Source organism: Stylophora pistillata, chromosome 10 (genome assembly GCF_964205215.1).
Source record: "Stylophora pistillata chromosome 10, jaStyPist1.2, whole genome shotgun sequence".
NCBI classification, from domain to species: Eukaryota; Metazoa; Cnidaria; class Anthozoa; order Scleractinia; family Pocilloporidae; genus Stylophora; species Stylophora pistillata.
This window is the reverse complement of record NC_142528.1, coordinates 24,877,223-24,896,831: the sequence shown is the minus strand read 5'-3', so window position 1 is coordinate 24,896,831 and position 19,609 is coordinate 24,877,223. Positions and strand designations below refer to the sequence as shown.

Here is a 19,609-nt window from a genome sequence, read left to right as displayed (position 1 = left end):
AAACAGTTGGGATTGGAGAGATAAAAAAAAAAAAAGCAGATAAATACTATGAAGTAATGAACTTTTATACCCAGGCACCCTCTGTCTGAGTTTATAGATTACAGCAATGGGCTTTTGTGTCTTTCCTCCTCCTTTTTTTTGTTGCAAAAAGTGGTGATTTCTTGGCTAATTATTTTCACTCTTCACCATGATATGATAATACCTGACCCTTTTGAGTTTTGAAATTTTTTTCTCTCATCACTTCATGAGGATAAATTATATTGGGACGTTAACCTCAGCAATGCCAGTAAAGACCCACAAAATAGCGAAGTATCAAACTCGCCCGAAAGTCAACCTGTACCTTCTTGTGGAGGTGGGGAACATTGCGGTTTTAACAGCGTACCCAAAACGCTAGGACTGATTACCCAGAACGTGAGAGAGAGATTAGGAGAACCTCGGCCCTGGGCGTGCACTCTGAGAAGGCCTGGGCTCTAGTCGGCGACATCAGAGAACATAAACACGATGGCGCAGGCTGTTGCAGGTAGTTAGTAGGAAGTGCTTCAAATAGATTGCCAATTCGCTCATCTGCAGCAGCTAGGGAAACATTTTTACTTTTCAAAGCGTGGCACTTCAGAAGGAGAGAAAAATGTCAACCATTGCAATGCAAGAAAGGAATAATTCAGAGAAAAACATGAACGGTAAGGTAGTGACTCTGGATGGGAGGAAGTGAGTTGCAGCTTTTGCGCTGAGTCTATTCAATGCAGTTTTACTGTTAGCTTTCATCTTCTTTTGGCACCACACTAGGCTTACCTTTCCCAGTAACGGTGAAGTATCGGAAGAAAGTGTGAGTTTACATTGTTCCTCACCATCATGTCCATCAATGAAACGCTTTGTCATATCTTAGACAAATAGTATTTCAACTAGAAGTACGTCGAGTATTAAGAAAATCGTGTGTAGTTTGTAGTCTATTGTGTATTAGAGAAACAGGTTGGGTTAGAAAGAACGTGCTCGCGTAATGTTTAAAATTCTACCCCGTGACGAACTTAATTCAGGGGTCACCTTCCAAACGCCATCCGACTAGTTGATTTTTTTTCTTTTATTACTCTGTGCCGTGCGTACTTTCCTCAGCTCATTTCTTTCATTTTAATTTTTAAACGCGGTCTTCGAGTTATGGATGTTCGTATTCTGAAACTTTCATGAACAAATTCTTCTTTTCAAGTTTTTACTTCACGCTGATAAATATTTGGATTTAGTGGGTGCCTATTGTCTTGATTGTGAAACAAATATTTGTGAACACTTAAACCTGATAATGTTATTTGACAATAATTATTTTTTTACGAACCGTAAATTGTAATCACTCACTTCATGTCTGTATTAGAAACCATACATTTTATATGCATGAACAAGTGGATAGCGTAGGGTGTGATTTGATTACTTCAAGAATTTTGCAAAAGAATATCCATCAAACTTAATTAGCTGTCAATAAAATTAGTTCAGTGATGCTTCTAAGCGCAGCAGGAAGCTGTAATGTGTAGTGTTGGGAATGTGAATGGTTTACTGTATGAAATTGACCTAAAATGTCTTTTCTTGCCAGAAGTGTGGGAGGGATGATCATAAAGAAAGATCAATAATAAAAAGATTATTTTTAGAAATGGGGTTATAAAGTTGCTGCCAGCATTTTTTTTTCCTTTTTGTACTGTCCATTATTTTTTTGTAAACTTTTTCTTTTTCTATTAATAGCTTTGATGTGGAGTATTATTATTATTAATAATCATTAATGTTTTTATTGTTGTTCTTACTGAGTTAGGGGATAGATAGAGAAAAGGCATGATGAACTGGTATTTTTCAATATCAATTGTAATAACAGAATTACATACATACATACAAACATACAAACATACATACATTCATACTTAATTGACTTTGCCCAAAGGAGGCTTTTCAAAGAGAATATACAAGAGTTACTAATCACAAATAAGAATAACAATGACTAAAATACGATCCCAAGACTCGTAACATACACTAAGATGTTTCTAAAAATTATAAAAATATATAAATAGAAAATTAAATGTGAGGGTAGAGCCTACCTTGGCATAAAGTGCTCAATGCTGCGTTAGCGCTTCGGCGTGAAACTCAGAGTAACAGAGAATCGATGTATCCTCTTTGATTCTTCAACTAATGTAAATAGAAAATTACATTTCTTTGAGTAGTTTGGTTTTCAGGCGATTCTTGAATTTAAGAGAGTGATCTAAAGAATTCCCTTAGTTAACGATTCTATAATAAATAGTTCTTTGGAATTGTGTTACTTTGTACCAAAACTGACTTTAAGTTGTCTGCTTAATTTCTCTATTTGTTAGAAATCCATATTAAGTTAGAATAACTGGTTAACAGACACTTCTATAAAATCAAAGAGTGAGTGTAGTACTTCTTTATGAAGCTCAATAATATTTGTTTGGATTCCTAAACTTGGTTACCATATGAGGTAAATATTGGTTAACCATACATCAATACATTATAAAAAAAAAAAAAAGATGTGGTACCTAGTGCCTAAAATGTTGTGTGTTTTATTATACTTTCCATTTTGAAATTAATTTTTATGGATTTCTAGTCTAATGGAGATACTTGTTTCATTTGATTGTAGGTTTGACTCCCCATGAGATGGCTCTCCTTTCTGGAATAAGGAAAAAGAAGTCAGAGTTGTTGAGTGAAATTCAGGTACCATATTGATGAGAAACATTTTCTCGTTATCTTTAGTTCCCGATATTCTTTTCATTAACTTCAAATTTAATTACTCTGACAGTCAAAATCAAAGAGTCCTTCAACTGATAGAAAAATGCAAGAATGGAAAATAACAAAAATGGAGGATGGTGAAGGAGAAAGATTTATTTAACAGTTTAAACTCATGAATAATGAAAATTTATTTTGAAAGACTTTCTTAGATGGAAAAAAAAATATTAAGCTGTTTTTTTTTTTTTTCAGATCAAATGACCTTATTTTTATAGTGACAGATTTAACTAAAAATGGCTATTTGATTTAGTCTTCTGTTTACGATAAAAATATTTTCATACTGTCAATTTCAAAGCTGAGCTTTGACCCATTCATTGCTGTATTAAAGCTCAAATGTCTTAAATTACATGATTGTATCTCCAATCATTTAAAGATTTCTAGCAGAGACATCCACAAAAAATGTCTCTCTTTTACAGGATCATTTTGCTAATTTAAGAGCTTGCATTTGTCTGGAGTTTTCATGTGTTTGAAATACTGTTTACCAGGAAATGAACTGTCTGGAGGGCTACTCATCAAATTGTTAGGTCTCAAGTTGGTTGAAATTACAGTATTTAATGCAAAATATCCTTATTGCCCAATTTGATATTTCTTTGCCTTCAACTTTGGCTGTATTATTAGGATTTAACAGCTGTTAGGGTGTGATAAGATTGTATAATTAGTGTGTAAGTGATATATAACAATACCTCTGTCAAATAATCTGTGTTAGAGGGTTGAGAAGATTCTTGTGCCTTGAGTTAGACATTGACCTTGCTTGTTACTCTGTAAATTGAAGGATGTTGATGTCAGGAATATTCTTGTTTTTAAAAGTTTTCTCCTCTGGTTGTAGCGACTAAAAGCTGAGATAGCTGAAGTCACATCAGAAATGGATATGATTGAACAACGTGACAATGGGTAATTGAAAATAAAATAAAATATTTCATAGTGTTTTGAGTAGATGGTTTGTGTAAAAGTTGTAATACATAGACCACTTTCATAAATGGCTGCTGGATTTATTTAATATTCTTTTGTTTAAATTTAAATTAGCCCTTCTGACCTCGTTCTCCAGTACAAAATTCAAAAGAATACATTATCTCAAGCAAGGCCAGAAGGGCTAATTTAAATTTAAACAAAAGAATATTAATCCGCCAGCCATTTATGAAAGTGGTCTATTAAATGACTTAAATATATAAACCTTGTACAGCTTGTGAGATGAACAATTAGATGTCGCACACCAAAATTTTATGTCAACATTTTAGGTTTTTATTACAAGTTAGGATCAGTACATATCAATATACAGTGAAAGCTCTCTGTATAGAGAAGCCACCTTCTCCAAACAGCCATTTCAGCTTCAAAAATACAAATTCTAATTTCCTTTAGAAAGGAAGTATTTCTTACAATTTTAGCTCTGCGAGTTTATTATGAAATCAAACAGTATCTGATGGTTGATATTTTTTTTCTCCTCATCGCCTAATTCCTTGAGAATGTCCTAACATTCGAGGGAGAAATCATTTTTCGGTCACTCATGGGAATGACAGGGTGAAGGGGGTGATTCAGCAACAAATGTATCATCCCCTTTGATAAAAGGTTCTCTGTCACCTGTAATCTAGTGCAGACAGGCAAACTTTATTGTAATTATTAAATTATAATTTATACTCTGCATGATATGATCTTCTCATATACTAATTTCTGTTTTCAACAGTTCTAAGGATGATCCTCGAGCTAAGCAGTTATCAACTGGAAAGAAAAAGTTCAACATCGATCCAGAGAAGGTATGTACAGTGGCAAGCATTCCATGTTATCTTTGCTGGCAAGACAGAATTTGCTCAATCTAGGTGCATCATTCTAGCTCCATTGTGACTGTTTGGATCAGTTGTCAATTAAAAATGATATCAAATGTAAATATTTCTTTTCAACTCTGCAAACTACTTTCCTTACAAGAGAGGATTCAAAATGTTGTTTTAATGAACATGCCTGCAGGGAATAGAATATCTGGTGTCCAACAGCTTGCTCAATAACACTCCAGAAGACATTGCTGACTTCCTCTTCAAAGAAGAAGGACTCAATAAAACCATGATTGGAAACTATCTTGGAGAAAAGTAAGTTGTTTACTCACGTAGTTAGGGACTTTTTCCCATAGGATTAATCAGACATAAAGGTTTGATTAACCTGAAGGTTTTTTGTGGAATAATTGCTTTGGTTCTTGTTAATTCCTTTTTAAATTCCTCTCATTCACCAACCCTTCTTCTCTACTTACAGTTACACATCTGGGTGCTCCATGATAGTTGTAGTGTTTATTATCCAGATACAATGTGATCATTGCTGGGCAAAATTTTTGCCTGTCAGCAAAATATTACTTATTTTGATTATTTAACAAATTTTTGTACACAGCAAAGAGTTTAACTTAGAAGTATTCAGAATCTTTGTCGAGCTTCATGATTTCAATGGAAGATTGTTGGTAGATGCTCTGAGGTGAGTCAGCTCATCAACTATATATAAATTATCTTATTAACCAAGCATGAGGGCTGTACTGGGAGAATATTGGCCTGAGGTCTTGACAGTATGGACCGAGCGCAGCGAGGTCCATACAAAAAAGACTAAGGGTCGATATTCTTCCAGTACGGTCCCAAGCAAGCTTGGTTATTAAGAGATTTATTATACGACTGAAATTCAAAGGGACACAAGTGCGGTATCATTCAGGGCCATTCGGGACTGTGCCCAGTCCAATACTGAGAGAATATTGACCGGCAATAGAGCATTTTGATTGGTTGATTTTAGTTATTGGCCCTCTGACTGCCCGAGTCGTGTAATAAAGTGTTTTACTTACTTTTGTACAAGAATTTTAGGTGATCAAGAGCGTAGTTCACATGATGATAGCAGAGGGTTTTGCAGGTGATTGATGGAAATGAAGAAAACAGAGCAGGGCCATGTTAATGGATGGCAGAACTTAAAAAAAGAAATAAACCTTGATGCAGAAAAGAGAAACCTAGCAACCAATCTCTCATTATAAGTAGACTCATCACATGTGTGAAAAGCAAAACATCACTGTGAGAGCTTCTGTTCTGTTGTGAGGCCTTTGGTGGTCTCACAAAAAATATTAATATCAAGGTGTAGTTTTTTTCAAAAGGGATTTTAATCCAGAAAGTTTAGTATAACCATTAGTATTCATATATGCACAGAAGCACAACTGAGATATGTTGATCGCACAATCAGAGGTCTACAATTTAATTGTTGGAAATATTCTGTGTTCACCACTCATTTAATGCACTGTGTCTTGTTCACATGCACTCTCACATTGTCATCAACCAGTGGTTTTTTTTTTTTCATCCTTGTAGAGAATTCTTGTGGAGCTTCCGTCTACCTGGTGAAGCCCAGAAGATTGATAGAATGATGGAAGCATTTGCTAAGAGATATTGCGATCAGAATCCAGGAATGTTTACTTCAACTGGTGAGTTGAATACAAAAGACAAGCTAAGTCAATCAGTCATGATCATTGCATTTAATAAACTCATTTGGATTCCATCTTCAGATACTTGCTATGTTTTGAGCTTCTCGCTCATCTTGTTGAACACCAGCCTTCACAACCCAAGTGTTAAGGATAAGGTAAGTGGTGTCAAATTTGTGCAAGGTCATCTTTTGCATAATGTTGTCAATTAAAATATGTATTTCTTAAGACAAGACATAAGCTCTAATTTTTGGGCCCTGTGCTTTGCGCATTAGCAGCTAAAATTAACAGTCAAGTGCTTTCTGTGCTTTCTATGGAGTGAAGCAAGAAGGAGTATTAATACCCCATGGATGGGATGGTTGTGGACTCCTTACAACCTCTTTCCCTTGTAAGTGCCCAAGTTTTCCAGGCATTTTTTTTTTTTTTTTTACTCATTTACACTTATTCAAATGATAAGCGGAATTATACAAGCATGATTAAAATTATGCAATTAACATCATTATTCAACTTATGTCCTTTTGTAGCCTACATTAGAGAAATTTATTCAGATGAACAGAGGAATAAACTGTGGAGAAGATCTACCTTCAGATACCCTAGCGGTTGGTGAATTATTTTGAATCTAGTAGAGATCTACATGTAAGAAATACTAGTCTGTTCTCTTGATAATTCATCTTGGAAAATTATTAACATGTTGTTTAGATCAAAATAAAATCACCACTCCATGAATAAAATTGAAGAGCAGTCAGATAAGAAATTGTATTTTGTGGGCACATGTCTGCGCATGGCTGTTGCTGTGGAAAGGGCCCCTAGACTGTTGAGTTTATTTTGGTCATGTGATCAAAGTAGGTGATGATAAGTTGAGTGTTGCTTTAAAACCTAAGATTTGAGACATAAGCATGCTTTGAGTTTTCTCAAGTACATCAGCAAGAGTGTTTAAACAAGACTAGACAGCTCTCATCCCAATAATTTGGATATATCAGCAAAGTTGAAATGGTAAATTGGCCACCGTAACGATTACAGAAGCTGACGTTTCAAGCGTTAGCCCTTCATCAGAGCGTTACCCCTTTCGCTTTTGTAATCGTTACAGTGGCCAATTTATCATTTCAACTTTGTTGATATACCCAAATTATTTCGTTACCCCCACTGACGCAGCCCCAAACAGTTTCTTTACAAACTATCAGCCTTTATTCAGCTCTCATCCCAGATTGGTTCTCATTTGAACAAGTTGTTCAAAGTGTCAGTATTTTGTATGGAAAATTACCTCACTGAGAGTGACCTTGCAAGGATGAGGCAGGGTGTTGTATCATACTGGGCACCAAATGCATAGAGCTACATGTGTGTTGATTACATAATACTATGCTTTTTTATTATTCTAGAGTTTATACGAGAGTATAAAAAATGAACAGTTCAAGATCCCAGAAGATGATGGAAATGATATCACGAGAACATTTTTCAACCCTGATAGGGAAGGCTGGCTTATAAAAGAAGGTAATAGCTTTTGTATTTTTATGAGCTGTGTTTTACCAAACCAGAAAATTTGCAAAATCTGACAAACGTATTTTTATAATTGTCAAGGTGGCTTACACAAAAGTTGGAGGAAACGGTACTTCATCCTTAAAGATAATTGCCTCTATTATTTCAAGAATATAGGGGTAAGTTATCTGTCCACTTCATCAAACACCACCATGGTGTATTTCATCACTTTTAATGAACTATCAAATGATTGATACCTAGGTAAATTCTGGGTCATCCTTGGTGTAAAAACCCGACGAGGTTTTCTTTGTTTCATGAAGTATTGTTTTGCGGTATGCTATTGTTTATAAAGTTTTGTTGTCTTTGTTTTATGTCACTCGCGAGCTTCACAGGTATTTACACCGAGGATGAGCCTAAATTCTTCTTCAATATCAGTACATCATGAAGCAAATATGTGGAGAGAAAAGAAAACTCATCAGCTAATTATTATCTTCAGTTGATAAAACACCAAATTTTCTCAACTTATTCAGAAGGAAATGTGTGTTAGGTGGAAAGCAAAAAGGACATGTGTGCCCAAGTATTTTACTATTTCTCAGTGAATATGACCTTCAAGTATTAATACCTAATTTTTTTTTAGTGAATCAGAATTTATTATTCTCATTTAAATTCCCTGATACCACCCAAACCGTGCATGACATCAACAGAAAAAAACATAACATATTTGCTATCATGTGCTCGCTGGAGGCCGCATGACCCAAGTGAATTGGAATTTATTATTTTCCAATAGTGTTCTAAAGGCTTAGAAAAATGGCAATGTTTTTTGTAGGACAGGGAACCACGTGGCATTATTCCTTTGGAAAATTTACAAGTAAGAGTAGTGCAAGATGCAAGGAGAAAGGTAACTTTTAAAAGTATATTAAGCTCATAGAAATTACTTGTAAGGCTTAATTTAGTTATAAAGTGATGGAACAACAACCTGGGAGGATTTGCCTTACTTTGTTCTTTTTGTTTTTCTTTCAGTATTGCTTTGAAATATATTCAGCAGATAATTCCTCTGGACTTATAAAAGCTTGTAAAACAGACTCAGAAGGAAAAGTTGTAGAAGGTCAGTTGGTTTTATTTGAAAAAAACAATGATAACAGATTCAATTATGGTGTGCTGTCACTGATACAATAATGATGATGTGTTGTGATGTGGTTAATGATATTTTAACAGTAACTATTATAATACAAGAATTCAAAATTTTGATTTCACTGAAGTCCCCTTTCAGTCCCATTAGGCTTCATGTTTCACGTACCTGATATGAACTACACTTTTATTTTCAACTTGTAACTCATTGCTAAAATACCATAGGACACCATGATGTATACCGTATCTGTGCAGTTTCTGAGGAAGAAAGGGAAACCTGGATTGGTTGTATCAAGTGAGTTAAGCATAACTTGTTCATAGTTTTTATTAACCTTAGCACCCTTTTAACTAGAACTGTGAAGGAAAATTGAAAAAAAGTTGCAGACACAGGGGAGTTAGAGTTCACTGATTGGACATGACTGAGAATTGTACCTCACAGGAAACAACTTTAATTCCAGTCTGTTGGAAATGTGGGATAGTGAGGTTCTGCATTGTATATTGCAATTTTTCTTACTTTTCACTTCAGTCTTTCCAACTCAGAAAACTTGTTATCTATTTTTAAATCAAATCAACTCTACCCAAGGTATTGTTGATCAGTCTTTCTCAATTAAATTGTTTTCTTTAATAATTATGATATTTACGGGAGTATTTTTATTTTTCATTTTTTACTTTTGCCCATTATTACAAGTATATTCTACTGATGATCATTTACTTTTTCTCAGGGCTAGTATGATCATTGATCCATTTTATGATATGCTCCAAGCAAGGAAAAAGAAAGTCACCCAAGCAGCATTGAACTGAGGGTTCTTTTGAAAGATTTTTTTTTCGATAATCGTGTTGTTTTCTCAATTAATCCAGTGTGCTGCAAAATGTCTCTTGAAGTGTACACACAGCTCAGACATTTGACTTTTTAAAAGCAATATTTTAACTAACTGCCCAAGTTTATTGACCTTGACTTATCTATGCTTTTTAATAATGAACTTAACATCAGATTGTTTCCTTAATCCCTTGTGCTATACATTATCTGCAAATGTCTTCTGAATTGTACACGTGGTTCAGACATTTGACTTTTAAAAACCATTGTTTTAACTGCAAAAATTTCTTGACCTTGACTTATCTATGCTTTATAATAACGATCTAAGTGTATACTCTACATTTCACTTGTTACATTATACAGTTCAAGGAAAGTTTTACAATTTATAACCTAACTTACATTTTGACGCTATTCAATTCATTCTATTGGCTTTGTTGATGTAACTTTTCTTAAGTTTTGTCTTTAAACTGTGGTAAAAAATTTATTTTAAACAGCAGTCTTAGCTGTGCACACTCTTTTTTTAATTGTATTTAATTTTTGTACTCAAAACTGTTTATTTTGGAATTTAAGCTTATAGCTTTTTGTATTGTTGTACATCAGAAACAAGTGTTTGTCATATTATATGGATATATCAACAAAGTTGAAATGGTAAATTGGCCACCGTAATGATTACAAAAGCTGACGTTTCGAGCGTTAGCCCTTCGTCGGAGCGAATAGAGGAATTGTGGGTTGTGTGTGCTTTTAAAGGCAGAAAATGGAGCTACGTTATTGGTGGGTGCATGGCAACGAGAAAAATTCATGTTTTTCTCGTTGCCATGCACCCACCAATAACGTAGCTCCATTTTCTGCCTTTAAAAGCACACACAACCCACAATTCCTCTATTCGCTCCGACGAAGGGCTAACGCTCGAAACGTCAGCTTTTGTAATCATTACGGTGGCCAATTTACCATTTCAACTTTGTTGATATATCCAAATTATTTCGTTACTCCCACCGACGCAGCCCCAAACAGTTTCTTTCGAAACTATCAGCCTTTATTTATTTGTTTGTCATATTGTTTGGCAAAGGTTGTACATTTGTGAAGCTCTGGTGTGTGTGAATTTTAATGCAGTAGAAATCTACTGTAGCTTTTTTACCATTTGCCATTGATACATGATTCAGTCAACAAATGCCTCACTGCCCGTTTTGTTATACAACTTGTTTATCATCTCAAAAAGGAAAACATGTCATTCATTCACACCTTTAATTGTGTGATATCTCTCCATGAAATTGTTGTCCCAAGAGCAGTCACTTACGAACACACTGATACTCTTACTTTTGACTCTTAAAAGCATTAGTAGGAATGTCTATTTACTATGCCATAGAAAAGGTGGCTGTGTAAAATTAGGTTACTAGTGTGATTGATTAACAAATGGGTACAACTGATAAATATATATGGAAAGTTTAATTTACATAGAGTGGTTCATTTAGTAGACATGCAAAATATGTGGAAATAGTATTTCCCCAAAGGGGAGAAAAGAAATAAGGTACAGTCCCACGAATGGAGTTTTATTGCAAGGAAAGCCTTCCTGTGAGAAACTGTTGATCCTGGTTGAATAGGCCACTTCTGGGATGCCTTCAAGCCTCTGTTTCAAAATGAGGGTAGGTGCAAGATCTTTGATTTGAAAATGTGAATGAAACTCATTTTCATTTTAAGGCTCTTGTTGATGGGTTTATTAATTTCAACTTGCATGGGGAAAGTTACTTGGCACTTCTCAAACTCTTCTTTGATTGGCTTGGTCCTTTGTTCAATAAAAATATACTGACAACCAGAGTGGCCTACTCACAATACCTGGAATCAAGCTGTTCAAGTTTTTAGTGTCTTGAACTCCGTTCAGAAAGCCTGTTTCACAATTCTGTGCCTCACCCTTTTGCTTCAGTTCTCGTAGTCGGTTTTCCACTATAATGGCAAGCTTCTCTACTTTATTTGGGTCAGTGGTTGTTTTTCAGATATGTAAATAGGACTATTAGGGTACATTTCACATATTCCACATGCCACAGGAGATGATTCAAGTATATTACTAGGTTATGAAAATGTAAACTCAGGGTACCTTAAAGTTATTTTGTAACAATTTTTTTTGGTAAATGTAAAATGAAGAGTAACCCTTGAAGATGTTTTTGCTCAATCTTTCACATTTTATGCAGGCAGAAATAAAAACTGACAGCTAAAGTGTTTGTTTTTTTGGTCGTTTCTTATTTAACCACACTTGTCACGTGATAATTTTTGTAATTTAAATTAATGCCATTAATTGATGTTCCTTACTCAATTAGAAGTGTTACTTGTAAAACAATCCCAAATTTTTTTGTTGATGCCAATTGAGGTCGAAAGGAGTGCATGAGCTTTCCATTTTTTCAAGACAATAGTATTCTAACTTTTGTTCTAAGAAATCCCTCAAGAGTAAAAGAAAGGTACTACATTGCAGGACTACCTTAATCCTCCCTCTTTTTAGGAACCCAATAGATTTCTTTTCATTTAAAATGCTTTGGACATCTGGCATGTTATGGTTTATTTGGAGGGAGAGTATCAGAAGAGAAGAGCGGACACAAAAACGACAACATCTTTACTGCAACCATGGTAATCCAGAAGTCTACATGATGAGATAACAATGATTTTAACTTTTGGGTTTTTTCTGAGCCTCTGAGAAATGAGGCTCAAATGAGCACGAGTTTATCAAACAATGCAAATTGTAACTTGCAATTGTTTAAAGTAACAGACGATCAAAAATACCAACAATGGGATATAGCATCATGATGTTCATTTTGAAATGTTTCCTGTAACAGCCAAACTTTGCAATTTTGGGGAAGGATAAACAATGCTGAGGGTCAACCAGGGAGATAAGGTTTAGAAGCACTTGCGGTGCACAATGGCTGGACCAGATTCATCATACTCCTGTTTGGAGATCCACATCTGTTGGAAAGTTGATAGGGAAGCCAAGATGGAGCCTCCAATCCAAACAGAGTACTTGCGCTCAGGAGGAGCAATGATCTTGATCTTCATGGTGGAGGGTGCCAAAGCTGTGATTTCCTTTTGCATCCGGTCAGCAATACCAGAGTACATGGTTGAACCACCAGAGAGGACAGTGTTAGCATAGAGATCCTTACGGATGTCGACATCACACTTCATGATTGAGTTGTAAGTGGTCTCATGGATGCCAGAAGCTTCCATGCCAAGGAAAGATGGTTGAAACATTGCTTCAGGGCACCTAAACCTCTCATTTCCTATGGTTATGACTTGACCATCAGGTAGCTCATAGCTCTTCTCAAGGCTAGAGCTGGAAGCAGCAGTTTGCAGCTCCTGGTCAAAGTCCAATGCCACGTAGCATAGCTTTTCTTTTATATCACGGACAATTTCACGCTCTGCAGTGGTTGTGAAGGAGTACCCCCGTTCTGTTAAAATCTTCATGAGGTAATCTGTTAGATCCCTACCAGCTAAATCCAGACGGAGGATTGCATGGGGCAGGGCATAGCCCTCGTAAATGGGCACAGTGTGGCTGACACCATCACCACTGTCCAGAACGATACCGGTGGTGCGACCAGAGGCATACAAAGACAACACGGCCTGGATAGCTACATACATAGCTGGGCAGTTGAATGTTTCAAACATAATCTGAAAGAGCAAAATTCATGAGTTTAACGCCACCAAAACGGACTTGTCGGCTATATTCACACCTCCCCGTTTTTTTTTTTTTAAGAAAAAAGTGAAAATTAAGTTTCCCAAGCCTAAACAATGTGAAAAGCAATTTCCCCTCCGAGCATCTTGCTACTTTTCGTTACCACATTTGAAGTGCACACACAAAATATGAATTAAATTTGAAATGTTCTTTAGTTATTCCATGTTAGGTGAAAAATAAAATTGTAAACGATAACTTTTTTGTTTGACATACAGCCATTTCAATATTTCAACACCCGCTATAAGCCCAATTACTAATTTTCTTCTATATACCTGCGTCATTTTTTCTCTGTTTGCCTTCGGATTCAAAGGAGCCTCGGTAAGGAGAACAGGGTGTTCCTCAGGAGCAACTCGGAGCTCATTGTAAAATGTGTGATGCCAGATCTGGAAAGAAAATAACACGCGAAGGAAATGCCTTGTGTTTGAACTTGCAGATATACAAGTGATGCGCGTCGATGTGTGGGCAAATTTTCTTAGTTTTTAAAACTTACCTTCTCCATATCGTCCCAGTTAGTGACGATTCCATGTTCAATCGGATATTTCAGTGTCAAAATTCCTCGCTTGCTTTGTGCCTCATCGCCGACGTACGAGTCTTTCTGACCCATACCCACCATCACTCCTTGGTGACGAGGGCGGCCAACTATCGACGGAAAAACAGCTCTGGGAGCATCGTCCCCGGCAAAGCCGGCTTTGCACATACCAGAGCCATTGTCTACGACCAAAGCAGCAATATCATCATCGGCCATTGTAAGATTTTCTCTCACTGGCCAACTTAAGAATAGAAATTTTAACCTCTGCTTTTTTTGTATCACTTAACTAATTCTACGTAACAGAGCGCAATGGAAAGTATTAAGTGGGAGGGCTGAGTTAAGAGGTTAGTTTATTACCTTATATGGTAATTTTCTTGGCTTAATATGGTAATGAAATCATTCATAATTTTGATTGATATTCAACTGGTCAAAACAATTTTAATGGCTTCCATTTGGAGAGAAGACTGGTTCTAGTCAAACGAGTTTATTTGCTATTTGTTCCCAGACAACTTCATTTCACAAATAAGAGTTCACTGAATTTTTTTTTAAAGTGAGCACTTGACCAACCTGTTCGCTTTCCATAATTAGATGCTCCGAGAAGCGGCAATTTGTTAAGAACATTTTTTTTTGTTGATTTTGGGAAACATTAAAAGAAAAAATATCACTTAAACCTTTCTTTTCGAGTTCGCTCGCTTTTATAGTTCGAGACATTCGCGAATGCCACGGAGAGAGGTGGAGTGAGTGGTGGTCGTAACTACTTGGGACCTCATTCCTTATCTGGCAAAAAAGATATAAAATAAAATAAAAACCCCTTGAAACGCTGCCCTTGTAGTAGTAAGATGCAGGAGCCCATTCTCCTGTAGGATTTAAGTACAGCCCTCTGTACGTTTTGCTTGGGTTGGCCTAAGCCAGATGAAGATGAAGATAAATTTTATCTGTTCTACGTTATTATATTAAGTGGTTTCAATTTATATCCTCTGATCTGAAAAATTTTTCGAGTATTGTGACGGTTTAACCTCAAAGTATTCACTCATGCCAAACCTGTCCGTTCATTTTCTTCCGGCCACCCCTCCCCTTCCTAAATTTCTTTGAGGGGAGGGGGCAGATAGTCCTAGGTATGGGATGTGATTGGCGAAAAAACCTTGAAAAATGTTTACAAACATTTTTCAAACGCTACTCAGCGACACAAAAATATCCCATTCCAATTCCAAACATCTGTTTTGCTGGAAAATTTAGAAGTAGTTATGAAAACCTTTGAAATATGAAAAATAAGACTCTGGATAGACAAAAACCGGAAAAAGATAAGATCTAAAATAAATAGTAGGATATAGAAAACTGTCATATTTTTCGTTCTTTTTTACTATCATATAGAAAAGCTATGGTTATATGCTAGGAGATCGTTTTTAGTGTTCGATTTCATAACATTTGGAAATCGATCAAAGCTCAAAAACTAATTAGAGGTCAACGGGAAATCCAGTTGTTTTGTTAAGCTAACAACACGCTCGCTAGAAAATCTATTGATTGTTTATGTTATGCTGAGAAAGCACCAACTGTGCTTTGTATAGTTCACGCAGGAAATTCCCAACTAGTGACCAATTTGTCTGCATGTGATTACACGAAATCTCTAAAGGAACTCATCTCGATGAAATCACCATGGAAGCTACTCAAGTATTCATACATATCGTTTTCAGATTTTGGAATAAGTGGTTTGCCTCGCAGAACATAACCCGGTGTTCGGCAATCGGCGCTTTGTTGAAATATCTGCCTAGTTGCTTAATCAGTTTCGAAACTTCAAAACTAAGTTCACCGGCGCTTGTTCTGGTCTTTTCTTTTTTTTTTTTTTTTTCCCGAATTAAGCTTAAAAAAAAGAAAAATAGCATTAAATTACAAGATCTAAATTGACCCGTTTGATGATCATATACGGAAATTACTCGTTTCCGCTAAAGTTAATTTTTTCACCCTTTTCCAACTTGCGTCACAGTGTCTTAACCTTGTCATGTTTCGACCGATCCCCGGCAGACGAGCCTGGAACAGTTCCAAATGTTTACCAAATTTGGTCACAACATGCTCTTTTATTGCTGTGTGACACACATATATATCAGTAGTGTTACCATAACATTCGTTCGTCCTATTCCTCAGACAGCATTCAGTGTTCGTGTTTGATATCTCAGTGTCTCGATCAAACTTTCGAAATAAAATGGCTGATGAAGACGTTGCCGCTTTGGTATTCGATAATGGCTCTGGTATGTGCAAAGCTGGCTTTGCCGGGGACGATGCTTCCAGAGCTGTTTTTCCTTCGATCGTTGACCGTCCTCGCCACCAAGGAGTGATGGTTGGTATGGGCCAGAAAGACTCGTACGTCGGCGATGAGGCGCAAAGCAAGCGAGGAAATTTGACGCTGAAATATCCCATCGAACACGGAATCGTCACCAACTAGGACGACATGGAAAAGGTAAACAATAAAGTGCACTAACCAGGAAATTACTTTTGAAAGTCCTTCGCGATCTAGATTCTGAAATTACTGTGTATTTTTTACAGGTCTGGCATCATACGTTCTACAACGAACTACGAGTTGCTCCTGAAAAACACCCGGTTCTCCTCACAGAAGCTCCTATGAACCCAAAAGCAAACAGGGAAAAAAGATGACCCAGGTTTGTTATGGAAACTTTGAAGCAACGGTTGAGTGAGTGAAATTATTTCTGTCCCGCCCCCAATTGGAGTCGAGCTCGAGCAGGACACTTCACCCCCTTTTGTCCTACGTTAGCCGCGTATAAAAGTATGAGACGAGTGCAATCGAATCAAATCCGAGTGAAAATACTTTCGTCAAATCGTCTTTGAATTAAAATTAAAATTTATTTCAATTTTTTGCGGGCTGAACCGGTCAGCAAAGGTTTATTTACGTAGAAGAGGAATTATCTCTCCAAATCCCACTGATAGGCATCTGTATCCCCTGCTACGTCCTTGATAGAAATCTATTTACTCAGAATAAAGTCCATATGGGGTTTCCAAATTTCAGCCTTTTCATTGAATCTCCATTGGTTGTTTTGCAGATCATGTTTGAGACTTTCAACACCCCAGCTATGTATGTAGCTATCCAGGCTGTGTTGTCTTTGTATGCCTCTGGTCGTACCACTGGTATTGTTTTGGACAGTGGTGATGGTGTCAGCCACACAGTGCCATTTTATGAAGGTTACGCCCTTCCCCATGCCATCCTTCGTCTTGACTTAGCAGGGAGAGATCTGACTGACTACCTCATGAAGATCCTGACAGAGAAAGGCTACTCTTTTACAACCACTGCTGAGCGTGAAATTGTGCGTGACATCAAAGAAAAGCTGTGCTATGTTGCCTTGGACTTTGAACAGGAGATGCAGACTGCTGCCTCAAGCTCCAGCCTTGAGAAAAGCTACGAGCTCCCTGATGGACAGGTGATCACTATTGGAATTGAGCGATTCCGCTGCCCAGAGGCATTTTTCCAACCTTCTTTCCTTGGTATGGAAAATGCTGGTATCCATGAGACCACCTACAACTGTATCACGGAGTGTGATGTCGACATCCGTAAGGATCTCTATGCCAACATTGTCCACTCTGGCGTTTCAACCATGTACCCAGGTATTGCTGACCGAATGCAGAAAGAAATTGCTGCTCTTGCCCCACCAACCATGAAGATCAAGATCGTTGCTCCACCCGAGCGCAAGTACTCTGTTTGGATTGGAGGCTCCATACTGGCTTCCCTATCAACTTTCCAACAGATGTGGATCTCCAAACAGGAACATGACGAATCTGGTCCATCTATTGTGCACCGCAAGTGCTTCTAAATTTTATGGAGTATGTGAACAGTTATGTTTCAGTTGCCATACCAGAATGGTATTCTACTGCTACAGTGGGGAAAAAATCCTCAAAATAATGAGTGTGAGAGTGTATAAAATTTTGTAAAGAGCTATATATTATATTGATTATTTGAAATTGGACAGACTATGTGTAGTTGGTGGAGTTTTAGAAGGTTTGATAAAACTCTGTACAAATTGCAGATGTGTGTGCTGGTTAATTTCTCCTTTATGCCAAATTCTTTGAGGTCATTAGAAAATAAACATAACATAACATTTATTCAGGAAGTTACAACGCAAATACAAAAAATACATCCTGAAAAGGGAAAATCGTGAGGTTAGCCCTGTATAAAAACAATTTCCCTAATTAAAAACATAGAAAAGATAAAAATTTAATGACTATACAGATTCAATAAATATTCTATAAATATTCAAATAAATTTTAAGTCTACTCTTAAAAACAGACAATGATTCGGCGTGTACAAGGTATCCTGGCAAGCTATTCCATTTCCCCACTATGCGAATGAAGAAAGAATATTTGTATCAATTACAAACCGCTCTTTTCAGGTAAAGTTTATAGTCGTGGTTAGCTCTTGTACGCTTATTGGCAAACACAAAGAAATCTGGGAAAGAGAGCTAGGCGATCAATACCGAAAACTATCTTATAACATTGAACCAGAGATAGAAATTCTCTCCGCTTTTTTAGTGTTTGCCATTTTAGTAAGCTACAACGGTGTTCGTAACTCGTTTCGCCACGTTTCTGCCTTAAAGCTGGTCGCGAAGCTCTTCTTTGAACCTCTTCTAGAGCTGTATTATCCTTAGTCAAATACGGACTCCAAACAGGAGCCGCATACTCCTGAGTATGGGGCTGACCAGTGACTTATAGAGCTGCGAAAACACGTACTGGCCTTTTAGTTCCGATGGACCACTTTATGATACCTAGTACCATATTTGCCTTATTTACCGTTGCAGATACATGCATGCCCCCTCAGGACAGGTCAGAAGAGAAGGTTACTCCGAGGTCCTTAGTGTTCTCTACCGACCTAAATTCCCCCCCCCCCTCCCCAGCGAGTAAATTGGTTTAGTTTTATCCTTTCTATGTGTAATACGCATGACCTCGCATTTATCTGGATTAAAGTTCATCTGCCATTTATTTCCCCATAGGCTCAATCGATCTAGGTCACTCTGCAGAGCGAGGATATCAACATTCTGGTGAACTGATTGTACGGTCAATAATTTATTTCAAAGAAACTTACAAGCTTGTCTTCTTGTTTTATTTATTTGATTAATTGTAGCTGTAGCTGTTAATGAACTTCTTGTCACTACCTTCTGATATCCAAAACGTAATTTGGGATATTGTACCTTGAACGACCTCAAATATCGACCACGTGAATCTCAGATCGTACACCAGTGCTGGCGGAGCTTCGGTCAGTTAGAAAGCTTGCTCCTAAACATCGCATTCCAGATGATTTGTGACGTGATTTGGGTGAACTTGGCATTAGGAAACGTTATCGTGGCAATCGTGCTGGGAAACTGAAAAACCATCGTGGTGTTCCTTGACCTGGTGAAACCTCAGGAATACCAATTGTGGATGTCGCCCGTCCTACTTCGCTCGAATTTCTCCCTAACATCGTATACTCCAAGGTTCGGTCTATTGTTCCTAAACTGGACGAGCTACAAGCTGTGATAAGCGTTAATCAACCCAATATCGCTTCGGTTACTAAAACGAGGCTAAGTTCGGAAACACCTGACTCAGCTATACAGCTTACGGATTTCTCCTGCTTTAGACGTGACCGGCCAACCCATCCATCCCTTGTCGTCGCCTGCATGCTTGTGAACTCCCTAGCATTGAGTCAGTGTGGTTAAGCTTAAGGCCTCGCCAGCTCCCTCATCTGGTATCAATTGTCCTCTTGGCCGTTGTTTACCATCCTACCAGTTGCGGAAG

At 37.1% G+C, this 19,609-nt stretch overlaps 3 protein-coding genes across 3 annotated transcripts; 2 read left to right on the top strand and 1 right to left on the bottom strand.

The window, feature by feature from the left end:
* Nucleotides 1–473: 473 nt before the first annotated feature.
* On the top strand, nucleotides 474–11,813 carry LOC111321421 (cytohesin-1). The gene is made up of 15 exons (XM_022924297.2): nucleotides 474–677; nucleotides 2,621–2,694; nucleotides 3,593–3,657; nucleotides 4,445–4,514; nucleotides 4,723–4,841; nucleotides 5,134–5,214; nucleotides 6,078–6,190; nucleotides 6,272–6,345; nucleotides 6,712–6,786; nucleotides 7,564–7,675; nucleotides 7,763–7,839; nucleotides 8,487–8,558; nucleotides 8,681–8,765; nucleotides 9,014–9,083; nucleotides 9,511–11,813. Exons 1-15 carry the CDS (start codon nucleotides 626–628, stop codon nucleotides 9,587–9,589), a joined length of 1,218 nt encoding a protein of 405 aa, XP_022780032.2. The 5' UTR covers nucleotides 474–625; the 3' UTR covers nucleotides 9,590–11,813.
* A 369-nt stretch (nucleotides 11,814–12,182) lies between these two features.
* LOC111321422 (actin-3) lies at nucleotides 12,183–14,161 on the bottom strand. Its single transcript, XM_022924298.2, has 3 exons — nucleotides 13,802–14,161; nucleotides 13,584–13,694; nucleotides 12,183–13,247 (listed from the first exon to the last, which is right to left on the bottom strand). Exons 1-3 carry the CDS (start codon nucleotides 14,054–14,056, stop codon nucleotides 12,483–12,485), a joined length of 1,131 nt encoding a protein of 376 aa, XP_022780033.1. The 5' UTR covers nucleotides 14,057–14,161; the 3' UTR covers nucleotides 12,183–12,482.
* A 1,784-nt stretch (nucleotides 14,162–15,945) lies between these two features.
* Nucleotides 15,946–17,793, top strand: LOC111321381 (actin, cytoplasmic). Its single transcript, XM_088736461.1, is given in 3 exon segments — nucleotides 15,946–16,292; nucleotides 16,379–16,495; nucleotides 16,891–17,793. Coding segments are annotated over 3 exon segments (1,137 nt in total). The 5' UTR covers nucleotides 15,946–16,037; the 3' UTR covers nucleotides 17,656–17,793.
* The last annotated feature ends 1,816 nt before the right edge of the window (nucleotides 17,794–19,609 follow it).